Here is a 14,904-nt window from a genome sequence, read left to right as displayed (position 1 = left end):
GCCCTTGGGAAAGCTTTATGTGAGAATGTTAACAAAATTTATTATGAGATGTTTGTGAACTCCTTACTGTATTTTTAATATTAAAGAAATAATAATTATAATAATAATAATATTAGGAATAATAATTCAGTATTGTGACTTGGAGGCGTCACATGTGTTTTGTAGTTTCAGCACTGTATTGTGACCTTACACATACCCTCCAACGTGATCCATTCCATTAGGTACAAAATGCTCTGTTCCTGGAGTTCTTTGCCAGTGGCAGCTGCAGAGGCGGGGCTGCAGCACAGTCCGAAATTCAAATAGGAGAGCCACACCAACTGCCAGTGAGTCCCATACAGCAATGTTTGGCAGTATTTGGGTGGCAGTTGGTGTGGCTCCCCTATTTGAATTGGACTGAGCTGCAGCCCCACCTCTGCACCTGCCACTGGCAAGGAAGTCCAGGAACAGAGCATTTAGTACCTAATGGAGTGGGTCATGTTGGAGGGTATGCCTTACAGTATATTGCATATGTACATCATACTTTACTTGCCTACTCTCCCGGATCTGTAGGAGACACATGATTTTTTGGGTAATCCCCCGCACCCCCGGAAGATTAGACAACTCTCCCGCTTCCTAGTGAAATGGGCAGAATGGGGAGAATAACAGCGCAGGAATCTACAGCCAACGCAGAGGGGGTTGGGTCTAACGACCTGATTCTACTGCAATTGCGTCATCTTAGCCCGCCACTAATCAAATAGGCAGGATTGATACAAAGGGTGGGGCCTAATGATGCAATCAATCTGGCCACACCCCCCACCTGCATCTCTTCTCCAGGCTTCTCCTGGAGAAGAAGCTACAGAACTTGGCTAGTACAGTATGATGCACATTTCTTGCTGTAATAGCACAATAAAAATATAGAATTTAAAAATAAAGATCTTTTCAACAATATCTGTAGCCAGGTTGTTCTGTTTCAAAGTTTCATGGTTAAAAATTATTTACTGTAGTATAACTTTGCATTAGAGATACTGAGGCCTAAAAGCAACAGGCTATGAATTGCTGGTCTCCACGCAATGCTGTCAATATACGACAGTGCCACTTTAGTTTAAACCCAGCAACTATACAGTTGGAATTGCACTGAAACCAGCCCATGGTAACCTATTACATTTATGCCTGCGTGTCATCTACTCCCATGTGTCAAGTTAATAACTTAAAATCTACTAAAAAATGATAATTGTATTAGCAGAGCCACTGACACAAGGCTGTACACTGCAGAAATCCCTACATCACCGCAAAGACATTAAAGAAACCACTGCGCTTACCACTTTTCCACTCGACTTTGTTTCTGAAACGCTCATTGTAAATGTTTTGTTGCTTTTGTCATAAGTGCAGTAATGCCGTGTCCATGTAAACCCAAGCGGTCCTTGATGAAAAGAGAAATATAAAATAAGACATTTATAATGCGTTTTACTTACAGTACGCAACTTACAGGCGCTATGAAAATATGCTGCTGGCGAGATTAAAAACATCTTAAATTGTAAGGTCCTGTGGGCAGGATCCTCATGTCCTAGCATCTCTGGGGGAGATTTATCAAAGGTTGGAGAGAGATAAAGCAGGCAGAGATAAAGGGGGACATTTACTAAACAGTGATAAAAGTGGAGAAGTGAGCAAGTGGAGAAGTTGCCCATGAGAACCAATCAGCTGCTCCGTACATTTGTATAGTATGCAAATTGTAAATGTTACGTCGATGCTGATTGGTTGCCATGGGCAACTTCTCCACTGGCTCTCTTCTCCACATTTATTACTGCTTAGTACATGTCCCCCAAAGTGCCAACCAATCAGCTCCTGTCATTTTTCAAACACAGCCTGTAAAATGAAAGTTGATTAGTTGGTAATGCATCTCTCTCTACTTTATCAATCACCAAGCTTTGATAAATCTCCCCCTCTATATATTATTTAGTCATTATTTTAGAAACTTGAGATAAGGGATGAAAAATCTTGGGATTGCAAGACAAAACCATGTGATTCCTAGAAGAGCCAGGCAACTGGGGATCCCGTCTAGGGCCAAGTAAGGACCAATAGTCTGGGCTACCGTTACCTGTTTTAATGCGAGTCAAACATACAGTATAAAACTCCTTATTTCTGAGTTTTTACAAAACACACACACGTTAACGTTTTGTAAACTATGGAAATCTTTGCAGCAACTATTACTAATGCCACGTACTGTAGGTATCTTGCATTTAAGCCACAGTGACATTTAAAGCAATGGACATATTAGGACAGCAGCACAGCATTGTTAATTGACCCCCACCTTTATGTATATCCTTAGCGTCAGAAACCTCTCAACATAACGAGATGGATTCTTAATTAGTGATATGTGGTGTTGGGGGCTAGGCACTGGCCTCAGTTTCAGGACACAGAGTAAAAGCAGAGCTTCCAGCAACAGCTGCTCTCCCCCTCTGAGGCTCATTAGCTGAAGCAGCAGTTGTAGGGGAAGCGGCTTGCAGGTTACAGGTGGCCAAGACATATTGATTCCAACACAACACAAAAACACATAGCGTATGAGTGGTGCAGAACCAACCCTCTACAGACATAGTAAAAATAGATCTTAACATCACTTAAAAGAAACACTTTTAAAGGATTGTTAAAGGGAACTCTGTAACTGTATTTCTCTATCGTCCTAAGTGGATGCTGGGGTTCCTGAAAGGACCATGGGGGGGGGGTAGCGGCTCCGCAGGAGACAGGGCACAAAAAAGTAAAGCTTTACTAGGTCAGGTGGTGTGCACTGGCTCCTCCCCCTATGACCCTCCTCCAGACTCCAGTTAGATTTTGTGCCCGAACGAGAAGGGTGCAATCTAGGTGGCTCTCCTAAAGAGCTGCTTAGAGAAAGTTTAGTTTAGGTTTTTTTCTTTACAGTGAGTCCTGCTGGCAACAGGATCACTGCAACGTGGGACTTAGGGGGAAAGTAGTAAACTCACCTGCATGCAGAGTGGATTTGCTGCTTGGCTACTGGACACCATTAGCTCCAGAGGGATCGAACACAGGCCCAGCCGTGGAGTCCGGTCCCGGAGCCGCGCCGCCGACCCCCTTGCAGATGCTGAAGCGTGAAGAGGTCCGGAAACCGGCGGCTGAAGACTCCTCAGTCTTCATAAGGTAGCGCACAGCACTGCAGCTGTGCGCCATTTTCCTCTCAGCACACTTCACTGGGCAGTCACTGAGGGTGCAGAGCGCTGGGGGGGGGCGCTCTGAGAGGCAAATATAAACCTTATACAAGGCTAAAAATACCTCACATATAGCCCATAGGGGCTATATGGAGATATTTAACCCCTGCCTGACTGGAAAAATAGCGGGAGAAGAACCCGCCGAAAAAGGGGCGGGGCCTATCTCCTCAGCACACGGCGCCATTTTCTGTCACAGCTCCGCTGGTCAGAACGGCTCCCAGGTCTCTCCCCTGCACTGCACTACAGAAACAGGGTAAAACAGAGAGGGGGGGCACATTAATGGCTATATATATATATATTAAAGCAGCTATAAGGGAGCACTTAATATAAGGATATCCCTTGTATATATAGCGCTTTGTGGTGTGTGCTGGCAGACTCTCCCTCTGTCTCCCCAAAAGGGCTAGTGGGTCCTGTCTTCATTAGAGCATTCCCTGTGAGTTTGCGGTGTGTGTCGGTACGTGGTGTCGACATGTATGAGGACGATATTGGTGTGGAGGCGGAGCAATTGCCAAATATGCAGATGTCACCCCCCAGGGGGTCGACACCAGAATGGATGCCTTTATTTGTGGAATTACGTGATGGTTTATCTTCCCTTAAACAGTCAGTTGAGGACATGAGGCGGCCGGACAATCAATTAATGCCTGTCCAGGCGCCTCAAACACCGTCAGGGGCTGTAAAAGGCCCTTTGCCTCAGTCGGTCGACACAGACCCAGACACGGGCACTGATTCCAGTGACGACGGTAGAAATTCAAACGTATTTTCCAGTAGGGCCACACGTTATATGATTTTGGCAATGAAGGAGACGTTACATTTAGCTGATACTACAGATACCGTAAAACAGGGTATTATGTATGGTGTGAAAAAACTACAAACAGTTTTTCCTGAATCAGAAGAATTAAATGACGTGTGTGATGAAGCGTGGGTTGCTCCTGATAAAAAGTTGATAATTTCAAAAAAGTTATTGGCATTATACCCTTTCCCGCCAGAGGTTAGGGCGCGCTGGGAAACACCCCCTAAGGTGGACAAGGCGCTCACACGCTTATCCAAACAAGTGGCGTTACCCTCTCCTGAGACGGCCGCACTTAAGGATCCATCAGATAGAAAGATGGAAGTTATTCAAAAGAATATATACACACATGCAGGTGTTATACTACGACCAGCTATAGCAACTGCCTGGATGTGCAGTGCTGGAGTAGTTTGGTCAGAATCCCTGATTGAAAATATTGATACCCTAGATAGGGACAATGTTTTACTGTCGTTAGAACAAATAAAGGATGCATTTATCTATATGTGTGATGCACAGAGGGATATTTGCACACTGGCATCTCGGGTGAGTGCTATGTCCATTTCAGCCAGAAGAGCCTTATGGACACGACAGTGGACAGGCGATGCGGATTCAAAACGTCACATGGAGGTTTTGCCGTATAAAGGGGAGGAGTTATTTGGAGTTGGTCTATCAGACTTGGTGGCCACGGCTACTGCCGGGAAATCCACTTTTTTACCTCAAGTCACTCCCCAACAGAGAAAGGCACCGACCTTTCAACCGCAGCCTTTTCGCTCCTACAAAAATAAGAGAGCAAAGGGCTTGTCGTACCTGCCACGAGGCAGAGGAAGAGGGAAGAGACACCAACAGGCAGCTCCTTCCCAGGAACAGAAGCCCTCCCCGGCTCCTGCAAAAACCTCAGCATGACGCTGGGGCCTCTCAAGCGGACTCGGGGACAGTGGGGGGCCGTCTCAAAAATTACAGCGCGCAGTGGGCTCACTCGCAGGTAGACCCCTGGATCCTGCAGATAATATCTCAGGGGTACAGGTTGGAATTAGAGACGGATCCTCCTCATCGTTTCCTGAAGTCTGCCTTACCAACCGTCTCTTCCGAAAGGGAGAGGGTGTTGGAAGCCATTCACAAGCTGTACGCTCAGCAGGTGATAGTCAAAGTACCCCTATTACAACAAGGAAAGGGGTATTATTCCACTCTATTTGTGGTACCGAAGCCGGATGGCTCGGTAAGGCCTATTCTAAATCTGAAGTCCTTGAACCTCTACATAAAAAAGTTCAAGTTCAAGATGGAGTCACTCAGAGCAGTGATAGCGAACCTGGAAGAAGGGGACTTTATGGTATCCTTGGACATCAAGGATGCGTATCTACACGTTCCGATTTACCCCGCACACCAGGGGTACCTCAGGTTCATTGTTCAAAACTGTCACTATCAGTTTCAGACGCTGCCGTTCGGATTGTCCACGGCGCCTCGGGTCTTTACCAAGGTAATGGCCGAGATGATGATTCTTCTTCGAAGAAAAGGCGTATTAGTTATCCCATACTTGGACGATCTCCTAATAAGGGCAAGGTCCAGAGAACAGCTGGAGACAGCTTTAGCACTATCTCAAGAGGTGCTAAGACAACACGGGTGGATTCTGAATATTCCAAAATCCCATTTAATCCCGACAACTCGTCTGCTGTTCCTAGGAATGATTCTGGACACGGTTCAGAAAAAGGTTTTCCTTCCAGAGGAAAAAGCCAAGGAGTTATCCGATCTGGTCAGGAACCTCCTAAAACCAGGGAAAGTGTCAGTACATCAATGCACAAGAGTCCTGGGAAAAATGGTGGCTTCTTACGAAGCAATTCCATTCGGCAGATTCCATGCAAGAATATTCCAAAGGGATCTGTTGGACAAATGGTCAGGGTCGCATCTGCAGATGCACCTGCGAATAACCCTGTCACCAAAGACAAGGGTGTCACTTCTGTGGTGGTTGCAGAAGGCTCACCTATTAGAAGGCCGCAGATTCGGCATTCAGGATTGGATCCTGGTGACCACGGACGCCAGCCTGAGAGGCTGGGGAGCAGTCACACAAGGAAGAAACTTCCAGGGAGTATGGACGAGTCTGGAAAAGTCTCTTCACATAAACATTCTGGAACTAAGAGCAATCTACAATGCTCTAAGCCAGGCGGAACTTCTCCTGCAAGGAAAGCCGGTGTTGATTCAGTCGGACAACATCACGGCGGTCGCCCATGTAAACAGGCAGGGCGGCACAAGAAGCAGGAGTGCAATGGCAGAAGCTGCCAAGATTCTTCGCTGGGCGGAGAATCACGTGATAGCACTGTCAGCAGTGTTCATCCCGGGCGTGGACAACTGGGAAGCAGACTTCCTCAGCAGACACGATCTTCATCCGGGAGAGTGGGGTCTACATCCAGAAGTCTTCAACATGTTAATAGACCGTTGGGAAAGACCAATTGTAGACATGATGGCGTCTCGCCTCAACAAGAAACTGGACAAATATTGCGCCAGGTCAAGAGATCCACAGGCAATAGCTGTGGACGCACTGGTAACTCCTTGGGTGTACCAGTCAGTGTATGTGTTTCCTCCTCTGCCGCTCATACCAAAGGTATTGAAGATCATACGGCAAAGAAGAGTAAGAACAATACTAGTGGTTCCGGATTGGCCGAGAAGGACTTGGTATCCGGAACTTCAAGAGATGCTCACGGACGAACCGTGGCCTCTACCTCTGAGAAGGGACCTGCTACAGCAGGGTCCCTGTCTTTTTCAAGACTTACCGCGGCTGCGTTTGACGGCATGGCGGTTGAACGCCAGATCCTAAAAGGGAAAGGCATTCCAGAAGAAGTCATTCCTACCTTGATTAAGGCACGGAAGGAAGTCACCGTGAAACATTATCACCGCATTTGGCGAAAATATGTAGCGTGGTGCGAGGATCGGAGGGTTCCGACGGAGGAATTCCAACTGGGTCGTTTCCTACATTTCCTGCAATCAGGATTATCTATGGGTCTCAAATTGGGATCCATTAAGGTTCAAATTTCGGCCCTGTCAATATTCTTCCAAAAAGAATTGGCCTCTGTCCCTGAGGTCCAGACTTTTGTCAAGGGAGTACTGCATATACAGCCTCCTGTGGTGCCTCCGGTGGCACCGTGGGATCTAAATGTAGTTTTAGATTTCCTCAAATCCCATTGGTTTGAACCATTGAAAAAGGTGGATTTGAAATATCTCACATTGAAAGTGACTATGTTACTAGCCCTGGCCTCTGCCAGGAGAGTATCTGAATTGGCGGCTTTATCTTATAAAAGTCCTTATCTAATCTTCCATTCGGATAGGGCAGAACTGCGGACTCGTCCGCATTTTCTCCCTAAAGTGGTATCAGCATTTCATCTGAACCAACCTATTGTGGTGCCTGCGGCCACTAGCGACGTGGAGGACTCCAAGTTGTTGGACGTTGTCAGAGCCTTAAAAATATACATTGCAAGGACGGCTGGAGTCAGAAAATCTGACTCGCTGTTTATATTGTATGCACCCAACAAGTTGGGCGCACCTGCTTCTAAGCAGTCGATTGCTCGTTGGATTTGTAACACAATTCAACTTGCACATTCTGTGGCAGGCCTGCCACAGCCTAAAACTGTAAAAGCCCACTCCACAAGGAAGGTGGGCTCATCTTGGGCGGCTGCCCGAGGGGTCTCGGCATTACAACTCTGCCGAGCAGCTACGTGGTCGGGGGAGAACACGTTTGTAAAATTTTACAAATTTGATACCCTGGCAAAGGAGGACCTGGAGTTCTCTCATTCGGTGCTGCAGAGTCATCCGCACTCTCCCGCCCGTTTGGGAGCTTTGGTATAATCCCCATGGTCCTTTCAGGAACCCCAGCATCCACTTAGGACGATAGAGAAAATAAGAATTTACTTACCGATAATTCTATTTCTCGGAGTCCGTAGTGGATGCTGGGCGCCCATCCCAAGTGCGGATTATCTGCAATACTTGTACATAGTTATTGTTAACTAATTCGGGTTATTGTTAAGGAGCCATCTTTAAGAGGCCCTTTCTGTTGTCATACTGTTAACTGGGTTTAGATCACGAGTTGTACGGTGTGATTGGTGTGGCTGGTATGAGTCTTACCCGGGATTCAAAATGCCTCCCTTATTGTGTATGCTCGTCCGGGCACAGTACCTAACTGGAGTCTGGAGGAGGGTCATAGGGGGAGGAGCCAGTGCACACCACCTGACCTAGTAAAGCTTTACTTTTTTGTGCCCTGTCTCCTGCGGAGCCGCTACCCCCCCCCATGGTCCTTTCAGGAACCCCAGCATCCACTACGGACTCCGAGAAATAGAATTATCGGTAAGTAAATTCTTATTTTATAACTATCAAGTAAAGAAAATTGATGTGAGGTTTGGATGGAACCTTGCATGATGCACACACGGGCCCTCATTCCGAGTTGTTCGCTCGCTGCTATTTTAGCAGAATTGCTAATAGGCTAAAATCCGGCAGTTCTGCGCATGCACAGCAGGGCGCACGCGCTAAGCAAATTTACACAAAACTATGCTATTTTACTCACAGGCGAACAAAGCTTTTCAATCGCTCTGCTGATTGACAGGAAGTGGGTGTTTCTGTGCGGAAACTGGCCGTTTTCAGGGAGTGTGCTAAAAAACGCAGGCGTGCCAGGTAAAAACGCAGGAGTGGCTGGAGAAACGGAGGAGTGGCTGGCCGGACGCTGGGCATGTTTGTGACGTCAAACCAGGAACTAAATGGACTGAGGTGATCGCAATCTAGGAGGTCTGGAGCTACTCAGAAACTGCAAGGAAATAGCTTTCATTAGCAATTCTGCTAATATAAGCAGAATTGCTAATCTTTCGTTAGCAATTCTGCTATGCTAAGATACACTCCCAGAGGGCGGCAGCTTTGTGTTTGCATTTCTGCTAAAAGTAGCTAGTGAGCAAACAACTCGGAATGAGGGCCACTGTCAGGTTTTCCTACTCTAGTATACCACGGAATGGGATCGGAAGTGGCTAACTGGATCACCGCAAAGAGTTCTATGTCTTAAATCACTAAAGGGGAGATGTATCAAGCCTTTGAGAGAGATAAAGTTGAGACGTCAATAGTAACTAATAAGCTTCTAGCTACCTAGTAAAGAGTATAAAATAACAGTGGGCAGATGTTCTTCATGAGTACTGCTCTGAAATACTGGACCATCCCTGCTATGTGCTAGATATAGCACTGGTACTTATTTCAACACTTTTGGGATAATTCAATTGTTTATTGCGCCCGAGCTACCGTCTAAATTGACGGGAGATCGACGGGGTGGGGGTGTACGGGGCATATTCAAATTTTGTTTTTTAATTGCACACACTGCCCCCAGAGAGGCCAGGTTTAACTGTGTAAAGCAGCTAAACATGACCAAAGTGCTGCACGCGACGCAAAAAGTGCCGTTTGGGCGCCCAAACAGGTCACTTTGTGCATATTTCAGCTGGCCCAGCACATGGAACTGCAAGCTGAAATGCGTCTCCCCTCGGCTCATCGCGGCCGAACAGAGCAACAATTTAATTGCTCCATTGGGCGCCATCTAGTGGCGGCCCCTCGAGAAACAACTGAATTCCCCCCTTTGAGTGACTTTATGGGGTTATATGAAAGCCTTCTAAAAAGTGGAGAAGTGGACAGGTGGATTAGTTGCCCAACCAATCAGCGTCTCGCTAGCATTTATCCTTTTATCATCTTATTTTTTCAGGACATTTCAAATAAATACAATGCCATGACAATATCAAAATATGAAACAACAAATAATAAAAGGTGCAGATAATAAAAAAACAGATCCAAAAATAAAATTAACTACAATTTAAGCAAGGTAGAAAATAATATAGACATAGAATCGTATCCTGAAACATAATTTTTTTTTAATGTAGAAGGAATGTGTGGAGAAAGAAATAAAAAAAAAAAAATACAAAAACAAATAGAAACAAAAGGGGGAATGTGAAGGACACAACTACCATAAGAACTCACAATATTACGTCATATGTCAAGGAAGGAAGCATAATAAAACAGCATCCAGTAGACAAGAGCGGGGTCTATTAAGAATTAAAATGGTCACAGGAGTGAGAAACCCAAAACAAGTAACTTGGCACCATAGAGACCACATAGTAGATTCAAAGGTCTTAATACAGGTTGAGTATCCCTTATCCAAAATGCTTGGGACCGGAGGTATTTTGGATATCGGATTTTTCCGTATTTTGGAATAATTGCATACCATAATGAGATATCATGGTGATGGGACCTAAATCTAAGCACAGAATGCATTTATGTTACATATACACCTTATACACACAGCTGGAAGGTCATTTTAGCCATTATTTTTTATAACTTTGTGCATTAAACAAAGTGTGTCTACATTCACACAATTCATTTATGTTTCATATACACCTTATACACACAGCCTGAAGGTCATTTAATACAATATTTTTTATAACTTTGTGTATTAAACAAAGTTTGTGTACATTGAGCCATCAAAAAACAAAGGTTTCACTATCTCACTCTCACTCAAAAAAGTCCGTATTTCGGAATATTCCGTATTTCGGAATATTTGGATATGGGATACTCAACCTGTAACACTAAATTGAGCTGAAGAAGGAAGTGTAATAATATATGGTCTTATACATGTCTTATAGAAAAAGGTGTCAGATATTTCTGTATCAGAATAAGGGTGGGTATCCAATTACCAGCGATAGTGCAGAAACCGTGAAGAACTGATGTTTTTCGTGATTTTGCTTTTCATCCCTATCCTACTGCCACTTACGAAAAACACCTGAAAAGCCATGGACCAATGTATTTTTGTGGCACTTATTGCGGGCAAAAGGTGCACTTATTACGCATTATACTTCGCACATAATCTCCGATAAATGCTGGCACTGGGGATAAGTGCCAGTTTATCAGGGCTAATTGGATAGCCACCGGCGAGACAATTACAGCAATAATTTACAGCTGCCAACTCTAAGGGGTCAATTCTATTCGGCAACTAAAGAATAGTTCCCGACGCTATTCAATTCTGCTACTAGTTGCCCGCAATTGTCGGGAATTCTTCTCTCATCCCCGGGGGATGAGAGAAGAAACCCGACAAAGTGCTGCCTCGCGGCCGGCGCGAGGCTGATTCTGCCGGGTAGTTAAGTCGGAGAATGCCCGTTCTCCCGACAAAACTACCTGTTAAGTCGGCGAGAACGGGACATCGCCGACTTAACTTTAGCTGAATTGAATAGCGTCGGGAGCTAATTCCCGGCGCTATTCTTTAGTTGCTGAATAGAATTGACCCCCTAAGTGTCTTTGTGGTCAAAATAAATGAGGTGTAAGAGAGAACCTTGTATCTCACTGATTAAAGGGGTGGATTTATGAATCCACTTGTGGCGAAGGCCTTTTTTAGCCAGCGTGACAATAATGGTAAGAATGGGAATGAGATGCTAAATATCAGAAACCGCTTTCCATATATTAAAATTAGCAAATAGGGTGAAAAGGTAGATGGAGATTGAACAATCGATGAATAAAATCAAGAACCTTGTTCTAGCAACGATGGACCTTTGAACACAACCACATGCCCATAATCTGCAATAGATACAGTACATTACATTTAGGGCAATAACCCGATTCCTCTGGAAACATATAATGGTGTTGTAGTGTAGAAACATAAGCTCTATGAAGGGTTTTTAAATGAGTGCAGAGGGATCCTAGTATGTTGTTCAGTATTATTTGTCTAGCATTCATCAAGTACATTCTACAAAATCATAAGTGGAGGATGACTGGTTGCTATGGGAAACGTCTACACTTCTTTCTTTAGAACTTTTGAAAAAAAATGCCTAAGAAAATTAAATGAACATGAGCCTAATTTGCCCATATAGAAAATACCACCTCCGGACCTGGACTTTGCCAGACTCTCACCAAATCTTTCCCATAGGATGCATTAAGTTGTTGCTCATATTATAATCATAAATATTTCACTGGCCAGCTTGAGGCTACACCCAGCAGATATCCCGATAGTACAATTAAAACCATGGTGCATAGGTGCCAACATTTGAAAATACATTCCAGGGACCCTATGGCTGTTAAGATGCTACATCCAACAGCATAACCCAAACATTGGGGGTCATTCCGATTTCATTGCACGTAGCAACTTTTTGCTGCCCGCACGATCAACTAAACACCGCCTATGGGGGAGGGTTTTTTTGCATAGCAAGGCTGCGATCGCTTGTTCAGCTCTGCTACAAAAGTTTTGTGTAGGACTAGACCAGGGTAATAGTTACTTATTCTGTGCGATGATTCCAGGGTTGCAGGTCCCGGAATTGACGTCACACATCCGCAACTCCAAACGCCTGGACATGCCTGCGTTCGCCGCACCACTCCCAGAAAACGGTCAGTTGACGTCCCGGAACGCCTTCCTCCTGTCAATCTTCTTGCGATCGCGGTAGCGATTGGTTTCTTCAGTCTTCTTGACGTTGCCCAGCGCGCGCCGAACCGACCCGTTCGCACCCCTGCGAAAAACAGCAGCGTGCGAACGGGTCGGAATGACCCCCATTGCTAGAAGACCAAAGTGGGACTTGCCTCCTATGAAAAGGGGACATGGTGATGTCATATAACTGATGCGTCCTCTTTGCAGTTGGCATGGCGACACCCTCTGTGTTGTTAAGTAATGGAAAACAGGGACAGTTCAATGAAGAAACATTTCCTGGGACAAGGCTTTACACCCTGGAAAACAGAGACAGCTGGTAACTATGATACTTATGTAACTGGGGCAGTCCTGTGTTTTGTAGGTGAAACAGGCGTGACCGCTTATATGCTGCCTTTACCTGGTCTTCCCGCCTGGCCGTACGTTATGGATCACAAAACTTGTGTAGGATCCAGATTCATTTTTAATTGAAAAAATGTTACAGCTGTTAATCAGAAAGAATTAATACTCAGCAATGTGTGCAATCACAAACACAGTGTAAGGCATTAACAGAGTCAATGAGCGCAGTCATTACATTGCATTGCATTGCTTGTAAATACAGTTGAGATTAATTTCAGTGAAATAGCATAACGTGTCGGACAGGGTTTTGTATCACGTACCCCTTTAGGATTATAAATACTTACCATTGTCTGAAATTGCAGTGTTCGCAAAATACACGATATAGTGCACAAGGGACTCACTTTTTATTAAATATGCTCGGGTCCTGCAGGACGCGCTGTGAATCACAGTCCTGTGTGTGCCTCAGCCAATACTGAAATGCTATTGGCTGAGGCACACACAGGACGAGTGACTCACAGCGCATCCTGCAAGACACGATCGTTCCCCATTGCCCGCCTCCCCTGTCAGTCACCACCAGCATGTTCCCAAGGCGCCTCGTCCGTCGTACTTCCTTGCCTGACAGCGTGCCGCTCAGTCAGCACCATGCTGTGCGACAACTGCAAACAGCAAGATCACTGTCCGGGGCCGGCATGTACCGTATGTAACGTTGCTGACTAGAGGACCGTTCTCCTACCTCCAATATAGAGATCCTGGGCAGGTACACATTATATCCCCTGTACATAATTATGTGTATGTGTGTGTGTACCCTACGTTGTGTACTGCATAGCAGTGATAATATAAAAGCTCCATTCGGCGGTACTCTGGAATAATCAGCAAACACCGGTTTTATACCATATCAACGTTTCAATGGTATAAGGTCCTGATGAAAATGCTGATAGCAGTGAAACACTGATATGGTATAAAACCGGTGTTTGCTGATTACTCCTGAGTGACTCCGAATTGAGCTGATAGATAGATAGAGATAGATACCTCAGTTGGTTATAATAAGATTTTAAACCTACCGGTAAATCTTTTTCTCCTAGTCAGTAGAGGATGCTGGGGACTCCGTAAGGACCATGGGGTATAGACGGGCTCCGCAGGAGACATGGGCACTATAAAGAACTGTAGAATGGGTGTGCACTGGCTCCTCCCTCTATGCACCTCCTCCAGACCTCAGTTAGAGAAACTGTGCCCAGAGGAGATGGACAATACGAGGAAAGGATTTTGTTAATCTAAGGGCAAGATTCATACCAGCCCACACCATCCACACCGTATAACCTGGAATATACGCAACCAGTTAACAGTATGAACAAAAAACAGTATCAGCTAAAGATTGATCTCAACTGTAACATAACCCTTATGTAAGCAACAACTATATACAAGCCTTGCAGATTTTGTCCGCACTGGGACGGGCGCCCAGCATCCTCTACAGACTAGGAGAAAAAGATTTACCGGTAGGTTTAAAATCTTATTTTCTCTTACATCCTAGAGGATGCTGGGGACTCCGTAAGGACCATGGGGTTTATACCAAAGCTCCAGACCGGGCGGGAGAGTGCGGACGACTCTGCAGCACCGACTGAGCAAACGCAAGGTCCTCATCAGCCAGGGTATCAAACTTATCGAATTTTGCAAAAGTGTTTGAACCTGACCAGGTAGCTGCTCGGCAAAGCTGTAAAGCCGAGACGCCTCGGGCAGCCGCCCAAGAAGAGGCCACCTTCCTAGTGGAATGTGCCTTTACCGAATTTGGTAACGGCAATCCTGCCGCAGAATGAGCCTGCTGAATCGTGTTACAGATCCAGCGAGCAATAGTCTGCTTCGAAGCAGGAGCGCCAACTTTGTTGGCTGCATACAGGACAAACAGTGCTTCTGTTTTTCTGACCCAAGCCGTTCTGGCCACGTAAATTTTCAAAGCCCTGACTACATCAAGGGACTCGGAATCCTCCAAGTCTCGGGAAGCCACAGGCACCACAATAGGTTGGTTCATATGAAAAGATGAAACCACTTTGGTCAAGAATTGAGGACGAGTCCGCAATTCTGCTCTATCCACATGGAAAACCAGATAGGGGCTTTTGTGAGACAAAGCCGCCAACTCCGACACTCGCCTAGCCGAAGCAGAGGCTAACAACATAACCACT

General features: G+C 45.5%; 1 protein-coding gene and 1 long non-coding RNA gene across 3 annotated transcripts in view; one reads left to right on the top strand and one right to left on the bottom strand.

Annotated features, from left to right (window-relative positions):
• Window positions 1–14,904, bottom strand: part of ARHGAP42 (Rho GTPase activating protein 42) — a 615,245-nt gene that overhangs the window by 176,989 nt on the left and 423,352 nt on the right. For both annotated transcript variants that reach the window (XM_063951500.1, XM_063951501.1), the window contains one exon: window positions 1,299–1,399. In XM_063951500.1, the coding sequence (XP_063807570.1) occupies window positions 1,299–1,399 (101 nt within the window). The remainder of the gene's footprint in view (window positions 1–1,298; window positions 1,400–14,904) is intronic.
• LOC135000458 (uncharacterized) overlaps window positions 1–14,904 on the top strand; it is a 136,184-nt gene that overhangs the window by 66,695 nt on the left and 54,585 nt on the right. The window lies entirely within an intron of this gene.

Source organism: Pseudophryne corroboree, chromosome 2 (assembly GCF_028390025.1).
Source record: "Pseudophryne corroboree isolate aPseCor3 chromosome 2, aPseCor3.hap2, whole genome shotgun sequence".
Taxonomy (NCBI): domain Eukaryota; kingdom Metazoa; phylum Chordata; class Amphibia; order Anura; family Myobatrachidae; genus Pseudophryne; species Pseudophryne corroboree.
Note: the sequence above shows the minus strand (reverse complement) of the source record. Positions and strands in the feature narration are given on the sequence as shown.